At 44.2% G+C, this 22,952-nt stretch overlaps 3 protein-coding genes across 3 annotated transcripts in view; all 3 read right to left on the reverse strand.

Annotated features, from left to right (window-relative positions):
- Positions 1-203: 203 nt before the first annotated feature.
- LOC308311018 (monocarboxylate transporter 10-like) lies at positions 204-1,640 on the reverse strand (the record flags this gene model as incomplete). The annotated part of the gene is made up of 1 exon (XM_080757513.1): positions 204-1,640. One exon carries the CDS (start codon positions 1,638-1,640, stop codon positions 204-206), a length of 1,437 nt encoding a protein of 478 aa, XP_080613639.1.
- Positions 1,641-6,232: 4,592 nt separating this feature from the next.
- On the reverse strand, positions 6,233-15,006 carry LOC308310964 (uncharacterized protein). Its single transcript, XM_080757452.1, has 4 exons — positions 14,666-15,006; positions 11,373-11,960; positions 8,135-10,096; positions 6,233-6,853 (listed from the first exon to the last, which is right to left on the reverse strand). Exons 2-4 carry the CDS (start codon positions 11,812-11,814, stop codon positions 6,750-6,752), a joined length of 2,508 nt encoding a protein of 835 aa, XP_080613578.1. The 5' UTR covers positions 11,815-11,960; positions 14,666-15,006; the 3' UTR covers positions 6,233-6,749.
- Positions 15,007-19,552: 4,546 nt separating this feature from the next.
- Positions 19,553-22,952, reverse strand: part of ttll12 (tubulin tyrosine ligase-like family, member 12) — a 49,714-nt gene continuing 46,314 nt past the window's right edge. The window contains exon 14 of the mRNA XM_080757334.1: positions 19,553-21,598. Within this exon, the coding sequence (XP_080613460.1) occupies positions 21,447-21,598 (152 nt within the window). The 3' untranslated portion in view covers positions 19,553-21,446. The remainder of the gene's footprint in view (positions 21,599-22,952) is intronic.

The raw sequence follows: 22,952 nt of genomic DNA on the forward strand, positions 1-22,952 counted from the left end.
CACGATACAAAAGTACTGGCGTGGACTGGCCTCACTATAAATAAATGGCAATTTCATCAACGATGAACTGTGATGAAATTGCTATTTATTTATTAAACATGAATTGTAACGTTTTGCATTATTCTTATCTATTGGTCCCCCTCTGTAGTGTAATTCCTTGTAACAATTAGTAATAATAGTTAGTAATAATATGAGGGGGGGATTTAGAGAACCAGCGTTTGCTGGGTGTCCTGCTTCGACTCCTCCTTCCCTCTACGCCTGGCCTCCGCCCAGGGTATCAGACACAGCACGGCTCCTCCGACGATGGGCGGGACGCCAGCCACGTAGAAGGCCACATCATAGCTCCCCAGCCTGTCCCTCAGGAAGCCCACGCAGGGCGCGCCCAGAGCTACGGGCAGCGCCATCATCCCCAGCATGGAGCCGATGGCCCGGGACACGCCCGCCGCCCCCACCAGCTCCGAGGCCACGGGCGTCATCATGCAGAGGAAGCAGGAGAACAGGCCCATCGTCAGGCACACGGCCATGAGCTCGCCGAAGGCGTGACACAGGGGCATCGTCATGGACATCAGGCCCACGGCCAGGAAGGAAGACGCCTGCAGGTAGACCTTGTCGACGCCTCGGACGCGGTCGCCCGCCCAGCCGCAGGCCAGGCGGCCCACGCCGGACGCCACGCCGATGCACACGAGCAGGACCTCCTTGTCGACGACGACGTCCGGTCCGAAGCGCTCCTCGGCGAATTTCATCAGATGGACGAAGGGCACGAAGTAGGTGTAGAGAGCGATGTGGATCCCGAAGGCCCAGAGACGGAACCCCACGGACTTCCATATGTTCACGTGGAAGACCTCCTCGCCCAGCGGGTGGCGGCGGCGGCCCGTGCTCCTCTCCCTCGCGGCGGGCAGCAGGGGCGTGTAGGTGAGGCCGGCCAGCATGAGGACGACCATGAGGACGCTGAGGAGGCGCAGCGTGGCGTGCAGACCCGCGCGCTCCAGCAGGCCCGGCAGCACCAGGGCCAGGACCACAGTGAAGACGCTGCTGCCCGCCGTCACGATGCCGTTGACCAGGCCCAGGCGCCTCTTGAAGTAATGCCCCAGGATGACCAGGCTGGGCTGGAAGGCGAAGGAGCAGCCCGCCGAGAACACCACGCCGTAGGTGAAGTACATGGGCCCCAGGGACCGGACGAAGGAGCTGGCCAACAGCCCGATCAGGGCCAGCGCGGCCCCGCCCACCGCGGTCGCTCTGCAGCCCAGGGCGTTTGTGAAAACGCCCACGACGGGAGAGCAGAAGAAGATCATGCCGAAGGAGAGCGAGCCCACCCAGGACGTCCTGAAGCTGAGGTCCTCGCCGTCCTCCGAGCCGAACTCCTTGAGGAGAGAGACGAAGAGGATTCCGAAGACGTTGCGGAACCCGAACACGGCCCCGTTGCACCACATGGCAGACAGCATGACCAGCCACCCCCACCCGCCCTCTGGGTGCACGAACCCCACCTCCTCCTCGGCTATGGGATGAACATCATCAGCGTCTGTGGTTGTTGATCCCACGGCCGTTGTTGTGTCGGTCTTGATGTCAACAACAGATGTAGGATGTATGGAGGATGCATCCTGGTTCGATGTATGGATGTATCCAGGTGTATCTGCATCCATTTCTTTGCCGTTTATTACTTCCTCCAGAGGTATTGTTTTGAACGTCTTACAGTATTATATACACGTATAGAGGGTATGCGCGTGACATCATCATCATCATACCAGGAAGTTATGCGGGAACACCTGAGTGGCAAAAACGATACTTTCTGGTCTTTTACAGCCCATACATCCAAACAGAAAAGTCCTATTTGATTGCATTAAATTACATTAAACGACGTTAAGCTCACTTTGCCATTCACTTTATGCATGCACATACCATCTATCTATATGTAGGATGTATTCCATCAGTCGTATTCCATTTTATGTTGAAGTTTGATATATTGAAGTTGCGTTGCAATGTTCCCTTCTTCTGACACAATTCGGGACTCCCTCTTTCATTCGGTGTGTCACCTATAGGTGGACGCCTAAACCCTAACCTTTAACTTCACAAATACTATGGCGCCTAAACCTAACCGTAACCTCACAAACACTATGCCTGACCGTATGCAACCTTAACCCTGACCTCACAGACACTATGAATAAACCTGACCCCAAAACCACGTCCGCATGGGAGAAAGACAGGGAGGGAGAAGAGTCCGGACACAGTTCAGGAAATCACTCGGTCGGTCAACTTCTGCTACACATCCACTGCTTACATGTCAGCTGATGGAAATAATGCCTCGGCTCAAAAGATATGATTTTTATATAGACAGGGTTGCTATGACAGGGACATTGATGTCACATTCTAAAACCTGTACTGATCATAGACTGTAAATGTATAATGTATATTGACTGTGACGTCATCCATTGGTTTGTGAATTCCCGTTTTGGAACATTTGACCGTTTGACCGTTGCGTATCATGAATATATACAAGTCGCCGTCATGTTTGCAGCCAGAATCAAACAAATGAAAGCGTCATTCACATTGAGCACTGTAACGGTTCACCATTTAATTTTTTACAGTACAGCCAGGTCTATGGCTTTTTTAATGTTTTAATGTTTGTTTAAAGCACTTTAAACAAACATTACCAGACGCCCCTTACTTCACAAAAGTGCTATTTTATAGTTGGTGTGAACTCTGCCATCAACTTGATTAACATTTTTTAATGTGAATGGCCCTTTGGATTAAATAGATGAGAGAGAGTGGAGTTTATATGAATTGCTTACACACATTAGGTAATATAATCCAAATAGTTTAGCAACTGTTGCTATGCAGGTCAAGCTTTCGCCACATCATCGCTGGTCAAAGCTCATCTCCATGGCTGTGTCACACGGCTTAACGTGGAGAAAGTTACACGACTGACTGACCCACTCAAGGTAATGCAATAATACTAATGACCGTATAGTCTGACCAACGACAACGTGCAACATGAAAACTCCTGTGGGTGGTCGTTAGAAGTTCATTTATATTTCCATCGTATTTCTAGTTTATTTAAATGACATGCAAATGCATAGCCGCCCTACTGCAGACCTGGTTGGCTAGATTTAGAAGACATTTTGATGCTCTTTCTACTGAAATGATCGATTATGTATAATATGGAGAAATACCGTCATTTAATTAACGTACATCACTATGGGAGAGGACAGCTTGCATTGTCTCCTCGCTGGACTGACACACACACACTGACACACACACACACACACACACACACACACACACAGACACACACACACACACACACACACACACACACACACACACACACACACACACACACACACACACACACTTACTTGCTTATGGCAGTCCATCGATGTCGATGATGACGCTGCTCCAAATGAAGCCATGCCATCGGCTGGTGGAGACAACAATAATAAATTAGAAAACAAAATGTTTAAGTAGTAGTGAAAATAATAGCTGTGATGCTTTGCTGCAAGCTTGTAGATCTGCTATTTTCACTATAGTTTGGGTCGGGCAAACATCTAATTTCTCTTTTGGATCTCGAGTTTAAACGTTTGGGAACCACTGTGCTAATGTGTCTATATTAGGCACATATAAAGAAGTAAAGTAAGTAGATGTGTCTGTAGCTGCCACTCAAAGGGGTGACCACAGACCACAGTATACAATCTATATTGATACAAAAGCACCATAGCCTATACCTTCAAATATAAGATTTTAAACTAAAAACAGAAAAATTCAATAAATAAATACTCAATTCCCTTTTTAGAAAAAGCTTCTATTTCTGCTGACATAATCTTTATGGAGGATTTAAATGTGACATTGAGCTAACAGACTTTAGGTATGCAGGAGGGATAATGACCGCGAGAGGGCGATATTGCCTCAAATAAGTAAGAGACGGTACTTCCTACGGCAAGGCTGAGCGCTGAGACAGATATTTATCATGAATAACCTATTGCATAGTATTATTAATAACCTATTGCATAGTATTATTATGAATAACCTATTGCATAGTATTCCAAGTTAGACCAGGAGACTTACGAGTTGACAATGTTCTCCTCCAGATGGCTATACTCGTTCAACTCTGGTGCTGAGGCAGTCCAAAGTATTTCCTTTTCAGTTCCAACTTCCAGCTGTCTGTCCAGTGAGTAGCCTATGCCAGTGGTTCCCAAAGTGGGGTCCGGGGAGTCGGGGACCCCCAGGGGTCCTTGAGGGAGTTCCAGGGGGTTCCCATCCCAGCTACATGATAGTTTGGAACCAAAAGGACCCTTATCCTTATGTGACTGTAACTCTGAGTGTACACATGGAACTCTGAGTGTACACATGGAACCAAACGCCATTTGGTTCCATGTGTACACTCAGAGTTAAATTACTTGGAATTAAACGCGTTGAGAATAACTGGACCCTGGAATATCTTTTCAAATGGGGGTCCGCGCGGGCAAATTAGTGTCAATTTGGGGGTCCTTGACATGAGCAAGTTTGGGAACCACTGGCCTACTATATGCAGCAGCAGCAGCAATGCAGCCAAGGCATACAGACTCGGAGCAAACCAAAACAAACAACACCTGACGCTGATTGACACCTTGCTAAATAGGTAGCGGTAGCCCCAATATGTTCCCTCAGTCCCTACGCTCATTCTCATTCTGTAGCTACAGATTCGTTATCCCCTAGGTTATGTTTATATTCTTTATAAAGTAGGCTATTCAATTTCAAACGTGTACGGACACCATTCACTCACCACGAGTCACCACTCACCAGTTAGTAGCACTACATTTTCAGTGGACTTACACAGGACGGATGGAACTAACCTGATTGCGCCAGATGGGGGCGGTATTGACTCACAATACGTTGTGAAACGAGATGTGATTGTGAAGCAGACAACTAGCCTATTCCACTATTATTATTATTATATTGTCTGGCGGAGTCACGTTAGGATGGAACTCTGTAAGAACTCGCTGAGTCTGCTTGAGATATTATATGTCCTGTGAGACACATCAACAGACATTACATCCCCTCATCATTTGGCATTTTGATGATTCCTCAAAATATTCAGAAAATGAAAATGTCTTGAGTTACCAGCAATTACGAAGTATTATGATCAGTAGGCCTATAACATTTAAATACTGAACTGATCATCACCTCCTGACCACCGTCATGGTCATAACAATACAAATATAATTTATTTTCATTCTTTAGTGATATGGCCTGATATCAGCTGCCTGTACATTAACCACTTATTTATTCACCTTGTATTCACATTTTGTGAATGAAGCCTAATTTTGTAACTTCATTCATCTTTTTTTTTTTTTTTCATTGTGGTTTGGCCTAACACCTTATAGATGGAAATATGGCTTTTTACTGTGCATTTCCTTCAATTTTAGACTAGTCGTGTGGTAAACAAATTGTAGTACAATTTGTTTTTGTAAACATTTCAAAATACTGACATTTATAGCTTGCAGCCCTTGGACTTTGGGTATTTAGCCGAGTGGCCCCTGACCCATTTTGGGCAGGAACCCCTTTTGGTGTTAGGATTATGTTATGCTTTAGCTATTGAAAAATAGCAGATCTACGAGCTCATAGCGCGCCACTACGAGCTTGTAGGTCTGCTATTTTTGAAAGAAATCGAAGAACGACTGACATAGAAACATAGCTTTTTCAGAAAACTGTCAGGATGTAGAAGACATTTTTAGAATCTGATCTCAGGTCAGAATGGGTGAAGTTGAGTAACCCTGTACTAATAGTAATAACATACAGCTATTACCCATGTCCAATTCAACACAGTCATTACATCAACCACCACAACTTCCTTGTCTAGAGAAGATCAGAAGATCAGACTGAAGAACAAGATGAGAGCCTAGATAAGAGCTTGAACCAGGAAACACAAGTGAATGCTGCCCATTTACAATTTAGGCATTTAGCAGACGCTCTTGATCCAGAGCGACTTACATTTAAGCAAAAACGAAAAGCATGGCATACATCACATTATATAAAAAGTAGTTATCATGAATCATGTATAAACTAAGAACGTAACAGTGGAGTATCTATGTCAACTATACATACATTATACAGTATGTATAGTTGACATAGATACTCCACTGACCATCAGCTCTACAAATCCTTGAAACAATGAAACAACGGCTCAGAAATACCAATTAAAATAAAATATAGTGTGAGCAAAATATTTAAAAAATCCCCTCTCCATGGAACAGGGGAAAGCAGAAAACACACCTATAAACAAAACTATGAAGTTATTTCTTATACTATTGTTCCTTATTACAAGCATACCCATCTGTTAACATATTTAAATGCAACATGCAGTACACTTTCATGGAACCGGGAGGCATTAGTTATGTTTCCGCAGTCTGCACTCAAAAGTTATTGATATTTATCCTTTAATACGTCACCTGTCTGTATTCAATTTTACACAATAGGCACCACAATCAAACAATAAAATAATAGTTACTTAAGTAGAAAACAATACAAAAACATACTCAATTTCACACGGTGTCAATAGTTTCAATATGAAAAGACAAAAGACATGTTCTCATTTGGGCTTTGTAGCCAATATGAGATGCAACACAGACAAAGTAATAATTGTACAGTTAGTTTAAAAAAGTAGAAAAAACAATAATACAACACCATGTACTCAAATCAACGCAGGTGTCAAATAGTTTCAATATGAAAAGATATGAATATGAGCCGTGCAAGGACTAATTATATATATATAAATCCTATACCCTATTAGCCCAGTCTAACTCTACTGGGGAAGCAGCTCTGGGATTCTTCTCGTTCCATTTGTAGTTTCTGAATCCCCTCGAGCCATCCCTCGAGCCACCTGCAAAGAGACGGATAAGTCAGCCACTTCCATTCAAACTCCACACATAACATGTGATTTCACCTCCCACCCCTCATTCAGAGATACCGTAGACCCTATAGTGAGTACTATAGTGACCTCTTTAATTAAAAGCCGTCCCTCTATTCATTACAGAGGGTGCCATTGGAGAAAAAAAAAAGCAGTTATAATCCGGCCTTCAAATCTAAGTATTTTTGTGTGTGGCCGTATTCGTTACAGTAGGCCTACACTGCCCCTGCCAAACCTTACTCCTATTTTAGAGCCGAATAAAAGTCGGTTCGGCGCTGTAGAGCCTACAATGTGACGTCATTTGAGGTTCGGGGGGGGGGGGCGGGTACCGTCCTAAAGTCGTCTCTTCGGTGCTACTGAAAATGTCTGACGAGCCGAAATCATTTCGGCACTACAGCGGTAAAATAGGAGTATAAAGCCCGACACACACCGGCTGCGTCCCCCGCGCGGCGCGCACAGCCGCCTCCATTATTTTCAATGAACCTAACGCACACCGGCTCCGTCCGCCGCGCGGAGCCGCGCCGCCCGGCGCGCCGATAGAACACGGTCGCAGACGGTGTGTGGTGGGCTTGTATCGGCCCTAAGGTCATGCACCACAACATGACAACTCATCTCTCTCCCCCTCTCATAATTTGATCACTGTTGCACTGTTTTGTTCATGTAAGTAAGCTGCATTGATGTCATTATAGGAAATAGCCTACCATATCTTTTTGAGGGGCGCTAGCCCCTCCTATGCACAGCTTTGTGTGTGCGCGCATGAGCACAGAATGTACTCAGCTGATTGGCTGAGCACGGAATGTCATGTATGATGATAAGAGCGACCCTCACTTCACAAGAGTGATTTTTTATTTATTTTTTGCAGCTGAACTTGACTGTTATTAGCCTAACTCGGGCTTAGATATAGATATTTGAATGTGCATTAAATAGGATGGACCACATTGTGTATTGTGGTAATCTACCTCAGTTGAAGTTTTTTTTTAATTGACGTGTTGATGTTATTGTATTTACGATAGACAATATTGTTATATTATTGTCATTCAAAAAAGTTAAAATGCCCAGTGACCACCTGTAACTGCTCCGTTTAATATTTCATGAGGTACTTGTGGCAAATGTGGTTTTATTCATTATGATCTGTATGAAATATGCCTCCTTCCAATAAAAGCATGGTACAGTTGAAACAAATACAACCCCAGGCCACTATTGGAAGATGTACGGTATTCTGCTATGATGAAAAGATATACGTTATATACATACTTGGTTCGTCCTGTGCAACTCTTGTTGCCTTCCGCTTGGTCTCACCCCTGGCCTCAGCTATGGTCTTCTTCCATAAAGGATTCTGATTTTTCTTCAACAAAGGAGGATTTTCATTAGACTTGTGTCTCTGTCTCATGGGAACAGGTCTGTGTTCGGGTAGAACGTGACTGCTGCGTCGCTTTCCGGGAGCAGGCTCCTGAGAGTTGGCCGGGGGACCTGGCATAGACTTCTCTTCGTCCATCTCCACGCTGGTCAACTTGCCTCCACTACTCTGGCCCGGTTGATACAAGCGATACACTTGATTTTTCAATTTTTCCCTTATCCCAGATGACGGTCCGGGGAGGCTAAAGGCAGATGTAGATGGGCCTTCCTTGGAGGCTAGAGGTGGTAGACCTTCTCCGAGTTTAAAAACATTTGCTTTTGTAACTGGAGCCGAACTTTGTCTGGAATATGAAGGCTTTTCTTTTGCCCGGACAGGATTCACAGTGGATTCGGGAGAGCGTTGTCTTGAGAGGGACAACGCCTCTCTGGATCTGTCGAGTCTCGGGGCCGAGGCCGACTCCGGGCTGCATCCTCCTCCCGAGCCAGACTCTCTGTCGTCTCGGTTTTTGCCTTGCTTCTTTTCAGTGTCGTTCAGACTCGTTGCCAACAGAGTTTTTAAAATGCTGGTCTTTATCTTCGGCCGCTCGGGTTCATGCGATACGCTCCTGCGTACTAGAGGACTTGATGCAGCGTCACCGTTATCATCACACGCGCCACTCTCAGAAGTAGATATTGACCTCTTGTATTGACTTATAAGAGGTGAATTTGATCTCTCGTGACTGGGAAACGTTAAGCGGTTTCTTTGTGGTGGGGACATTGAGCAATCAGAGCTGTTTTCAGTTTCAGAAGAATTGTTGGACTGTGGAGTACAAGGTCCCCTCTCCATTTCGGGTGAAATCAATCCTCTCTTTTGGCAGTCGGCCGGCTTGTTGTCACTTTCAGCCTTTGATTTGGAGTGGTCAGAGGCCACGCTTTTACTTTTTGAATGAAGTTTCCGTCTCTTCACTTTCCTTCGATCATTTCTCCCGAGAAGATCAGAGTCATCAGAGGAGCTATCGGAGCTGTGCTCCAACACGGTCAGTGGGCTTAGGGGCATCAAAAAAGGACTGGTTTCAGCACTGTGCTGTGGACTTCTCTGAGGAGGTGCTGCTCTAAATGGAAGCCTGCTCCTGGCTGGTGCAACAATGGGCGCTGCCGTTCCAGCATTAGACTCAACATCATGGATGTGATCGGGGTCAATCCCCAGCTGTTTAGCCTTTGCTTCCTTAAAGCATTCCATGTTGTCAAACACTTCAAGCCGGGAAGAAGAAGCTGGTGCCGACTTTGACGCGACCTCTGGGGGTATATATTGCAAGGATTTTACCGCAAAAGGACCAATGACAATCCAGTCATCGTCGTCCTCCTCTTCGTCCTCGGTTTCGTTTTCACTTTGGTAATTGACGGTGGATGCATCTCCGTCCGCATGTGCGCCGCTCACAGACGGAGATTCGTCCACGATCAGTTCCCCCTGCTCGTCCTCCTGCATCTCATCGATTCCATTCCATTCCCTTTCTATTTTCTGCAACTCTTGCCGTCTCACACAGGCCGGACACGGCTGGGTCACGAAACCATCGTCGGTTTCAACTAAAATATCCATACATTTGCAGGACGGTTCTAAAAGGCTCTCTGCTCGTTTGGGTGGCTTCACGTCCATCTGTGGACGTTCGTCGTCTGTAACGTCTTCATATCTCTCATACATCTTCAGGGCCACCTCGTCTGGGAGGACTATCATTTCAACGGGGGAGAGGTTGTCTGGTGAAGGCTTCCCTCGCTGCGATGCGTTGTAGGGAACATCGAATTCAGTCATACAGTACAGATCGTCATCCTCCTCCATCTCCTCGGACACAGGGTTTATACTCGACGTTCCTTCTTTCCCCATCTCTGGTAGGGAATATGAAGCAAAGAAAAACAAAAAAGGTACATGAATAAATATGTTAGTTTGTACTAATAATTATATATATATATATATATGGTGTACACTAGTGTTCTTGTTTCCTACATTTTGTTTTTAATTATAATTTCAAAAAACATTCCCATAAATGAGCTTGTAAATCTGCTATTTAAAAGTCTAATTTCTCTTTTGTGTCTCGAGCTTATACGTTTGGGAACCACTGGTCAGTCTAGTTCACTGGTTCTCAAACTGTTTCATGTCAAGGACCTCCAAATTAAGATGGATTTGGCCGTGGACCCCCACATCCATAAGTTTTTTTAATTGTTCAAACATATTAAAAAGAAATCACACCAGTGTGAAGTGAGGGGCGCTCTCATCATGACGTAAAATAGACACTACGGGCCCTATCTTCCCTTACCCCTACATTTATTTGCCATTTTTGAGCGATGCCTCTGCTCCATTATGCAGCTATGTGTGTCCCTATGTGTGTGTCAACGTGTCTGAGCGCGGAAAGACAGTTTCGGACGTGGAAAGGCTCGCCGGAACAGGGCGTTGTTCCGGGGACCCCCCCCCCCCGGGGACCCCCACACGTTAACTGTCATTTCTCGAGCGTTTCAGACACGGGAAGGCTCGCCGGGAACCGGGCCGGCCCCTTGGGGGTGTGTTCCTGGGGGTCTGGATGTTCCGAAGACCCCCACACATCGCCAAAAATAATCAAAGTACACCTACAATACAGAGCACAGTACATAACAGTAACTATAACATTATATAGTTGCACCGCTCAGTTCACACAGGTGTGATTTTTACCATTTTAAAATTGTTCAACTAGCCAATTTTCATCGACACGTTGTGAGTTTGTAGATCAGCTATTTGAACACGTTTTAAAATAGTAAAAAATGCCAAATAACTTTAGGGATAAGGGGTAAGGGGTGGCGCAAGATTTAGCTGTATGTCGATTTGCTCAGACACTGAGCAAATCATTGTCAACGGGAATTTAACGTTTGTGTAGGACAAAGTTTGTGAACATACACTAAAAGCTGGATATAGGAGGGGCTAGCGCCCAAATAGCTGATCTACTCAGGGTACTATAAACTTATTTTGCCAGGGACGCCCTGGAATCCCCTCAAGGACCCCTGGGGGAGTCCCACAGACTGCCCTGGAACCCCCTCAAGGACCCCTGGGGAGTCCCACAGACTGCCCTGGAACCCCCTCAAGGACCCCTGTGGAGTAAAGCCATTTACAGCAGAGACTGACTGACTGGTGTACCTGATGAATGTGTATCTGGTCTGGAGTTGGTGTGATGATCCGTGTTCCGAAACAAGGGGGCGTTTTCTCCGTCTTCTTTTGAACCGCCCTCGTCATGCCCTCGTCCACCGTCAACTGTGGAAGAAGTACAGGGGACCACAGGGGAGTCCACTCTCTCTGGGACGTCCTCTGCACGCTCTGGGACGTCCTCTGGGATGTCCTCCTCTGCACTGGGCTGTCGTCCTCTGCCCTCAACTTTCACTGCGTCGTTATCCGTACTCTGACTTAGTGTTCTATTCTCAAATTTCTCATTAATCTTTTTTATAACCATCTCCAATATGTCATCATCCGACGGCTGGTTAAATAAAGCATGTGGGTAATGAGTAAACCTAGGAGAGTTTCTTATATTGAACGTTTCTGGAGCTTGAAAAGTATGGGGCGAATACGCAAAAGAATGCTCCATCGTGAAACAGTGATCCAGGTTATTCTTCGGAGGTCGTCAGCATGGCGTGGATAGCACCCCGGTGCTCCCACACATGGGGGGACAGGTTTAGCAAGGCACCTCAACTCTTAGAAGTGACCTGGACAGCTGCTGCAGTCTTCTTTGGTCTATAAAACAAAAATTATATTTAAGTAAAAAAACAAAACAACTTTGAAATGTACCGTGTTCAAAAATAGCAGACCTACAAGCTCGTAGTGCGCCACTCGGTGGCGCGTCTCAATATTTGCAATTGACAATGAGGAGAAAAGGAGAAATTACGGTAGGTCAAATGTCCGCAAATGTGACATAAATTTAACCAACCAATCATTATACATGCAGTTGTTCATGAGATGATGTATATATTGTTTCCCCACTAAGGTTCATGTTTTAGGTCATTAGAGAAAGTAAAAGAGGAGTATAAAATAGCTCAAGGCTCTATTGCTGATTACTAAGGTTAGGACCCACCGCAGTGGTGTCCGATTAGAACTTAAAACAGACCCATTATATTATATTATCCGATTAGGCTTTGTCAGGATGACTGAGCCAATACGATCCATATATGGGTTCTATCATATTGATCTGATATTAGCATTAGGTCAAACTGGGCCCAAATATTATATGAATAGTCGTACTACTAGTCGAATATCCCCATATATGGAGACTATGGGTTGTATTTTGCGTGTCTTAAGTACCAGGTCTTATTACTTAACTTAAGAACTGGAGGCGTGGTCAATGCTCTTTGGCCACTCAGAATAGCCAAATGGCATTGATCACGCCTCCAGGTCTCCCTCCTCCTGATATGAATAGAAGTGAGTTTTCGTTACGAGTGTTTATTTTTTTATTTGCCGATTGTCATTTTAACGATTTTAGCTATTTTTGACAGGGGTTGTGGGCATTTGAACAAGTGGCTAAAAGATACGCGTTTCCCCCCCTCCAAATCTTCACAGCGATTTAGACCTCAGGAAATTACATCTGGGACATCTTGCTGTGAAGGAGGTTTTTTGATTGATTGAAATATTTATTAACAGTTTGCAGAATTACAGTACATTTCAAGCACAAACTCAATACAAAGACTGTTAACTGTGAGTGGACGACCCAATTAAGCATTACACTTGTTTACAAGAGGGTCCACCATGTGCAATTCATCAAAACATTTAGAGACATACAAATAGACACTTCTATTTAGGTGGTAACAAACTGACATATTGAGCCTACTACACAGTATGGCATCCCCCCCTAGTATAAAAAAGAAAATCCCACCCGTGTGAAGTGAGGAGCACTCTTCTCGATGTACATCATCCAATAGAAAAGTAACACTACATGAATTGATACCATTGTATCAAACCATGATACAATGTTTAAAACAAGACTCATCTTTTCACCATGATCATGCAAGATGACAACTGAATTCATGTGAATCACACATAAATCACATGAACACAGTGCAAACTGTTTTAATTCAGCTTGAGGCTTATATACTGTGTAAGTGTGTCTATATCACATCATGTGACAGTTGCACTGCGTTTAGAAAATAATTCTCCATTCATTGTCAATGGCATTTAATGTTTACACTTGCAGTCTTGCACATCTGGTGAGTTCTGTGCTCTGACCTCTGAGCTACATCAGCACAACATCACATGAGCATGAGGTCACCGGGAAATTCCCTTTATCCCTTCCCGGTTTCCCGCCAGGAGGAGACACTGGTGGTGTGGTGGGATTAATCTGATTCACTGTCAAAAATGCGCAACGAGTTATTTCAAAACACCAGCCCACCGTTGGTTTACTTTAAACTCGTTAAAATCTGCTGTTTGTATGCATCAACATGAAGGACCACCCGTCAGGTCTCTCTGGTGGTCTGGGTCTGCTTTATGTCCCCCGAAAAACACTAAACTAAAACAAGTAAACACGGAGAAGCTGAAGCTTTTCTGCACCACCACCACATATATCGATTCATTGTTTGAAGTATTTATTAACAGTTTTAGCAGAATTACAGTACATTTATTTTCGAGCACAACTAAATTACAAAAAAACTGTCAAACTCGGTGAGTGGACGACTCAATAAAAGCACTACGCTTGTTTACAATTAAGAGGGTCCACTCTCCATCCAGATAACGGTATGTCCGGCCGCTACACAACTCTGTTTACATTTAAAAGCAGAGGGGGAAAAAAGGTTTGAAGTCAATTGAAAGCGAAATAAATATCCTTTTTGCGCCTTGTTGTTGGAATGTGCCTTGCATTTCTGGCCCTGGATGTGATCCTCTACGTAACGCTAGACTCAAAAACAAACAACGTAACGTTAGACTCAAAAACAAATGCAAAACTTTAAATTCCCCATTCACAAATAGCCTACAAAAAAAACATGGCCCCTACCCTGGCCTACAACATGCTCATGCTTACAACACACCCCGGGCGCAACCACGCAGACGCACTAAATCGTGCTTGTGAGTTGTGAAGGACCGCCGGGCAATCAAACACAATTAGCCTACATTCTTAGAATGTCTTACATTCACGACATGTAAGTCACACATCATTAACTTGTGGTTCTTTTGTCTTCCTGCCGTGGAACTATGCGAATGTTTGTTCAATGTATCGCCGATACGGACTGCAGGACAGCCATTGGCCTCAGCGTCAGTAGTAAGTTAACTTAGTCAAGTACACACTGTGGTGCGTTAGCTTCAGTTGTAGGCTACTAAACAAAACACACCAAAAACAGTAGGTCAAAACACTTGCCCGTTGCTTTCATTGTGACGCGATATAATTCCCTTAAAGAATGATTAAAGTACTGTACACGACACTTGATCGTGCGGCTGTCTCCTTGTTCTCGAACTTTTACCTTCTTTGTCCCCCAACTGCAAGTTGTTATTAATTCCAGAGACTGGGCGTTATTATTATGATCCGACTCCAACTGTGCCGTAAATCTTCTCCGGTCGATTTGCCGCAGGTCACTTTCGCAGAGATATTGCCTGCCAAGGCAGGAATGTAGCCTATTGTATAGTATATATATCCAAAAATCAAATATTATCCACTCCTCGGCGGGTCGGCTCCGGCCATCTCCAGTCCAGTGCTGCCAAGTGCCAAGACGTTAAAAGTTCAACCAAAGTTGTGTGTGTGCTGTGATGCGCGGATTGGACCGTCATATTAGGGGGAGGTGCGGGATACAAGCTCGGAGGCTCCTCCTCCTTCCCATCTTAACAGTTTTACTATTATTGATAAACTATTACTATTATTGGTATTATTGATAAATAAATTGACATTTTATCGTCTAGACTAGAGTAGACGTATACTCAGGATTTTGTGAACACCCCAGACAGTTTTTAAGTTGCTCGATTGAGTATTTAGATATTCATTTTAGCTGCCCCTCCAAACCCTATAACTTCAAACTCCATTTTAACCATGATAATAATCATTATTATTTTGGAAAATGCTGCAGACCACACTGTGTGTCGGAGGAGATTAAAGAATAAAACATATTAAAAATAAATGAAAACGGTAAATGAAAAACCACAGCCCCCTAACGTATTAGAAGGACAATATCAGTCACCATAAAAATAAAGTTTGTGTGTTTTAAATGAATCTATCATGGTTAAAATAGAGTTTGAAGCTAATATGAAATATCAAAATACTGAATCAAGCAACTTAAAAACTGTCTGGGGTGTTCACATGAGCCCAAGTAGACGATAAAATGACCAAAACATATTTTGAAAGTGAAATATCCTACACTATATACTCATAAGAGCTATAAACCAGAGATATCCCAAGCTCTGAACTGGCATCCAAACCACCTGGCTGAACCCCCTTCCCCTCACAGAAAAACAACAAACAGTGACACAAAACCAAAATACATCAGGGATGTGTCTTTCTGCAAGGAAACACATCAGCACAATATAGTGGCTGATGGAGGGAAATGAGGACTGAAATATGCATGCATACATACAAATAAAATAACAATCACACCCTGAGGGGCGCTCTTATCACACATCATCTCATTTAAAATCAGAATTTACCATAATCACCTTTGTCTTCAATGTTTGAGTTTACAGTAAACTTTATCCAAGGCGCTTTACATAGATTGTGCATTACATGCATTACATTCACCCATTAAGTCTCTTTGCTCACCAATGTGCTCAGTCTAATTCATGCAGCTGTCAATCTAACAGCTGACTTGACTCCTCCACGCTGTCAGCAAAGGTATACTTATTTGTGTATCACCCTTATGTTTAGCACAGATCCGTATATGGACAGTTAGTATTTGCATCTCTGTTAAGATTAGACTATAAGGACTGTGAGAATGGGGTTGGGGAGGCTTGCGCCCGGAGGGGCTGCTGGAACAGGCAAGGATAGGCCTGTTGGAAGATTTAATCTACAACACCCCTTAAGACAAACAAAAAGGAGACTTCCCCAAAAGACTGGACCGAGTCTTTTGGGGAAGTGTCCAGTGTGTCAACAACAGACAGGACAGAGTGTCCAGTGTCACGAGTGGGTCAACACAGACAGGCCTCTCAGTGGAAAAGAGTCAAAAGCAGTGGTTCCCAAACATTTTAGCTCAATACCCAACAGAGAAATTACATGTTTGCCCAATGATGCAAACTTATTGAAAATAGCAGATCTACAATGTATGAGCTTGTATACCATCTGTTTTCAATACTTCTTAAACATTTGTTTTCCCATTTATTGAATTTCTGAAATAAATTACTAGGGGGAAAAAATATATCTTTGGATTTGTTTTTAATTCATGAAAAGGTTTGCCTTTTTGGAAATGTTTTTTGAAATATAATGAATAACAAAATGTTGAAAACAAAAAGGGATCCATAAAAATGGGTCCTCACCCAGTGTTTGGGAACCAGTGGTATTAATAAGGCTGCTGCAAATAGATAAGTAAATAGTTATTTAGCTAATAAAATGATGGCTGCCCACACTCCAATGCACCTCCACATAGATGCCAGATGAAATTGACGGCATTCGGCTCAACTTGCGCCTTTTCAAACACTGCCACGTGTGTTTGAACAGACAAAAGTTTGCCCAACACAGACACACACACAAGAAAAGCAATGCTGCAATGTGTCCTTTAAGCAACTTAAAACATTCAGCAGCATTTAAAAAAAGCAAGCATGTAGATACAAACAATTCACCGACCGTTGGCATCTTTTGGATTGAACCTGCAAGTAGATCTAGGAGCTTCTTTCTTCTCTCTGGTGTGTGTTTGACTGAATGCTCATTTAAACCTTATCAGGTGCGGCTAACGAGCAGGAGCCATTTTGCTGCTGCACTCTGGGAACTGGTTATTTGAGGTGTAATGTGGAGTGACCATATAATGGTGGCAGATACTTGGCAATAAGAAGTGTAATGATTTGCTGCTATATATCTGCACAGCAAGAGCCATGCCAGATAGCCAAAGAAGGCGTTTATAGAGGGTATGCGTGTGACATCATCATCAAACCAGGTTATGCAGGAACGCCCACTGAGTGGCAAAAACTACTTTCTGGCCTCGACAGCCCATACATCCAAACAGAAAAGTCCTATCTGATTGCATTAAACAACGTTAAACAATGTTAAACTCACTTTGCATGTTGCTTTTCCACTCGATTTGCCACTCACTGAATCACTTTAAGCATGCGCTTGTCCTCCTGAAATGTACAACCTGAAGTGATATTGCCTTGTCTGTCCCTGTTTGAGTGTGGACTTGATGCCATATGTAGAAAAAGGACTATACAGAGACACAGGGAGGGAAGAGGGGTGGGGGAAAAAAAGAAGAAATCTTGGGAACTGCTCTTGTGTCATAATATGTAAAATGCTATATGTATTGTATTGCACTTTCCAAATAAAACAAATATTATTTTAAAAAAAAGAGAGTTTGGAAGCACTCGTTTTCAGTAAAGCAAAGTCCTGCTGCTTCTTGCATTATGTGCCAATTCAAAACAGGTGGTACACACTGGTACACAGGGGCAGTTGAGTGATATCTAACGAGCACTTCCAAACTCCAGCACTTAATCACTAATAATCACCTGCAAGCTAGGACACAAAGTAGCTCATAATAACATGTCTACAGTGGATTTTTATAAAACAGAAACTTTGAGGATAGAAAGAGAATAATTCAAGCTTTCCGTAACAGCTGCAATGTTGGCGAGTTTGACGTTGTTGAATACAATCAGACAGGACTTTTCTGTTTGTATGAAAGGGCTGTCATTTGGAAGTTGCACCTATAGGTAGCACCTTGCCATTAACTTATATGGTAAGATGGCCACGGTCTGCATAATTGAGAATTGCCAGGATCTCAGAACAAACGAGCATCTGAGGTTCAATATGTTCTGAGTGTATTAACAGAAGACAAGAGTATACAACAGTATATCCTACGGCTGACAGTTTCCATAGCAGTCACGTGAGGTCCTAAAGAAGTGGCAGTCACTTACTGTATAGGTTACATGATTACACAGGAGATACATGTAGACGTCACAACGTTCATATCGATATGCAGGGCGAGAGTTTGGTTAGACGGTTGAGTAGATGAGGGGCCCCTGATGCTACACTTCCTGTGTCTCTTCCTGCCCAACGAGAAACTTCGCACTTCGGTGGAACAAGCGGTTACAGCCAACAGGAAATAAGATAACACGTTCAGTTGCAGACAGTACGCTATAAGCACCCCAACGGTGGTATGTGCACATTGAGGTGTGCAATGATTACATCTTACTAAGTGCACACAGCGGGCACAAGCCTGGGTACAGACTATACCGAGGCTACCATTTATATAATGCCTATTGCTGACATGCATTGTATAAATTCATAGCAAATAATGCTCCACAATAGCACCCTATACTTCCAACTAGAAGAAGTGCCCCTCGGGGCACAGATCTCCACCAGGATAATAGCGTTTGTGATGTTTGGACAAAATGTGTCCAGAAACAAATCCGACTTACTCCCGAGCACACGGATACAGCTCTCGCTTTGGGTGTAGAGATTGGATGGACCTCAATAAGGTCCCCCTCACCCCATACTCCCACAGAACCTCCAAATCCACAAAACACAGGATATGTATACTCCCAGGCCTTCTCCAGGATCCCTGCAAGAGTGTTACAAATCTGGTCAGTAGTTCCACGGCCAGGACAGAATCCACATTGCTCCTCCTGAATCTGGGGGTTGACTATCGGCCAGGGCCTCCTTTCCAGCACCTTGGCGTACATTTTCCCAGGGAGGCTGAGTAATGTGATACCTCTGTAATTGGCACACTCTCTCTGATCCCCCTTTTAAAACAGTGGGACCACCACCCCAGTCTGCCACTCCCTCTGCCCAAACAGCTCCGGTTTCTGTAAATGATATCCTGACATTCCAAGTGATAATCAAAACCCATTTCTTGTGTCACATATTTTAGGCGGAAAGGGAATTCTCTAAAAGGTAGGGCTGTCAAAATAACTGAGATAATGTATGATGATAAGAGCGCCCCTCACTTCACACAAATACATACAGTATATGTTCTAAATTGTGCATTGTATCAGATTTCTTCTGAGCAGTAATTTTTATCAGAAAGGTTTTATTAGTATTATTAATATGTATTAGTCTTTGTGAGAGCACACTCTTTCATTGTACAGGGAGGAAATGAAGTGAACTGAATGTGCTGTGTCTGTCTGTCTGTCTCCCTAAAGGCTCATACATAGTCTGGATTTTCGGTGGCGAGGTGACCACCGAACTAAAACATGACGTCACTGAGCCGCGGTGAAGAGCAAACCACCGCCACCGCTCCAGCCCTTCTCTCTGTTTTTACTCACCACCGCTCAACGTTATTTCAGCTCCGGTGGTCACCTCACCACCGGAGTGGTGGTCACCTCACCACCGAAAATCCAGACTATGAATAGGCCTTAATGCTTAGGGAGATTTAGGCTTAGGTTTAGGGCCTAAGCTACTACAAAAATAAATGGATTATTTGCCATTGTACTAGTTAATTAAACCCATTACAAAGAGGAATAACCTACTATAAAGACAAATGCAAAAGGCCTCCACTCCTTCATGTATATGTACATTGAGGGGTATTAGAATTAGAGTGGGGCGGGGGATAGCTCACATGGAGAATGGGAACTAAATAGAACGGGAGAGAGAGAGAGAGAGAGAGAGAGAGAGAGAGACACGCACTCCGTCTGTACTGGCTAGTAATGTGATGATGTCACAGATCATAGGATCTGGTAGCCCCTCTCGGAACCCTACATAAAGCTTTTATGAAATTTGTTTGCCGCTTTAGGTAGGGTCCCTGGTCATGCTAAGATTTTCCAATGCGATTGTTGGAACGCGGATATACACAAACTCATCGTTTAGTCGATCGGCGCGGTACTACCACGCTTTTTCTTGTGTTCGTTTACGAATGTGCGAACTATAAGTACCTTACATACCTCTGATAAAATCTCCTGTGTCGCGGAAGCCGTTAAGTATTTTTAATCCATGTTTGATTAAAAATGTCGCTTTGATTTCTTCTTGTTTATTTACCGTTTATTGTACCGCCTCCCGATGTGCGGTTGGCTTTGCGGGCTATGTCCCTGCCTTTGATCTGCTCCGTCATAGCTGTAGCACCACTAGCTAGCCAGATAGGCGGTACAATGAGGTGTCAATAAACAAGGTAGGAAGAAGCGACATTTTTAATCAATCATGGATTAAAAATACTTAACGGCTTCCGCGACACAGGAGATGTGTCGGTATGGTATGTAAGGTACTTATAGTTCGCACATTCGTAAGTCAATACATGAATAAACATGGTAAAAGCGCGCAGAAGTCCGTCTCATGGCGTGTTTACATTGTATTTGTTTGTGCGTAACTGGCGACAGCCCAGCGTGGAGCAGGACCCAATGGGGTAAAGTAAACAAAGTGTCAGAAACTTTACTACATTCGGGTTCTGCTTGCGGGGCTAAGGATCTGGGTGACCGGGCAGTCTTCCTCTAGTAATGTGACGTCACAGATCATAGAATCTGGGTGCCCGGGCAGTCTTCCTCTAGTAATGTGACGTCACAGATCATAGAATCTGGGTGACCGGGCAGTCTTCTAGTAATGTGATGTCACAGATCATAGAATCTGGGTGACCGGGAAGTCTTCTAGTAATGTGATGTCACAGATCATAGGATCTGGGTGACCGGGCAGTCTTCTAGTAATGTGATGTCACAGATCATAGAATCTGGGTGACCGGGCAGTCTTCCTCTAGTAATGTGAGGTCACAGATCATAGGATCTGGGTGACCGGGCAGTCTTCCTCTAGTAATGTGATGTCACACAGATCATAGAATCTGGGTGACCGGGCAGTCTTCCTCTAGTAATGTGAGGTCACAGATCATAGGATCTGGGTGACCGGGCAGTCTTCCTCTAGTAATGTGATGTCACACAGATCATAGAATCTGGGTGACCGGGCAGTCTTCTAGTAATGTGATGATGTCACAGATCATAGAATCTGGGTGACCGGGCAGTCTTCTAGTAATGTGATGTCACAGATCATAGGATCTGGGTGACCGGGCAGTCTTCCTCTAGTAATGTGATGTCACAGATCATAGGATCTGGGTGACCGGGCAGTCTTCCTCTAGTAATGTGATGTCACAGATCATAGGATCTGGGTGACCGGGCAGTCTTCCTCTAGTAATGTGACGTCACAGATCATAGGATCTGGGTGACCGGGCAGTCTTCCGCCTGGTCCAGGAACAGCGTCCGGAACATGTGGTTGTAGAAGGAGGGGTGGTAGAGGCAGGCCCGGGTACAGTCTGGACTGAAGTTCACCTCCAGGATCTGAGGCTTCATGACCCGTTCACCTGGCGACAGATCAAACACACACAGGTTAGAGGGAAGGGAAGCCAAGAATATAATAAGGTGTACACGCTCCAGGTCAACCGGGAACCGGCCTCCTAGCCCATTGGGGAAAAAAGGGTTGGGGAGGCTCCCCAATCTTTTCTGCCCCAAGGCCCCCTCCCAATATTTTCAATATCTTCACAGGTGGTGGCTGAGGAGGATTAAATATTCATAAATGGTCATTCATTATTATCCATCCATGACATGCATGTGTGAAATGTAAAAATCTCTTTATTATACTTTATTACACTAAATAAGTAACTGATATTTATTCATTATTATTTTAATATTTTTTATATGGCTTTCGTCTTTATTTTATATATTTTTATAGAGGGACAGACAGTAGGCTGACAGGAAATGGGGAGAGAGATGGGGGGGAGTGACATGCAGTAAAGGCGAAAGAGTCGAACCCGCAGCACACTGCCAGACTCTGACTACCAGCCAAGGTGCCTGGACCGCTGAGCCACGGCCCAGGCCTATTTATTCATTATTAATTATGTATATAACATTTGTTCATCACACACAAGTGGAATATTGAAAAAACTTTGCCTAATAGAGGGTATGCGCGTGATCGTATCAGCATCAAACCCGGACGTTATGCAGGAATGCCTGTATACTGAGTGAGTGGCAAAAAACTACTTTCTGGCCTTGACAGACAGCCCATTCAAACAAAAGTCCTATCTACGGTAATTGCATTAAGTGACTTTAAACAATGTTAAAATCACTTTGCCTGTCGATTTGCCATTCACTTTATGCATGCGCATACCCTCTATTCTAGCATCTTGATAGTTTAGGAAACGGCAAAGGCAAACAATGCATATCAAAAAGCAGAGTTGGTTTTGGGATCAATGGGGCACCCATTGATCCCCAACAGGGGGGTAAAATTAAATGACCTTTCCAGCACCATGGAGCCTACTCAGCCTATGGGTTCAGATTAGTGGGTGGCACAGGGGGGTAAATTAAATGACCTTTCCAGCACCATGGAGCCTACTCAGCCTATGGGTTCAGATTAATGGGTGGCACAGGGGGTGTAAATTAAATGACCTTTCCAGCACCGTGGAGCCTACTCAGCCTATGGGTTCAGTTCACACAATAGAGCGTCGCAGTTGTAGTAGTCGACCGGGCCTGTTCACCTCAAGGGTGACCAGTTCATACTGCCTGGCAACACACTTGTTTACTGCAAAAAGGACATACTCTGCATATAGCAGAACACATGCCCTAAAGAGGAGCATGGACCTTGAAATAATCTTGCAAGAGACTGGGAAAGTGCTTATCCGACAAACCAGTTGATGGATGGACCGTCGGGCTCCTTTTTGT

The sequence above is a fragment of the Protomyctophum bolini genome, assembly GCF_963924005.1.
Source record: "Protomyctophum bolini genome assembly, chromosome: 23".
In the NCBI taxonomy this organism is placed as follows: Eukaryota; Metazoa; Chordata; class Actinopteri; order Myctophiformes; family Myctophidae; genus Protomyctophum; species Protomyctophum bolini.

Coding starts and splice junctions, on each gene's coding strand:
- LOC308310964 (XM_080757452.1), bottom strand. CDS start 11,814: ATGGAGCATTCTTTTGCGTATTCGCCCCATACTTTTCAAGCTCCAGAA. Junction 10,097..11,372: donor ACCAGATACACATTCATCAG/GTACACCAGTCA, acceptor ATTCCCTACCAG/AGATGGGGAAAGAAGGAACG. Junction 6,854..8,134: donor AGTTGCACAGGACGAACCAA/GTATGTATATAA, acceptor GTCTCTTTGCAG/GTGGCTCGAGGGATGGCTCG.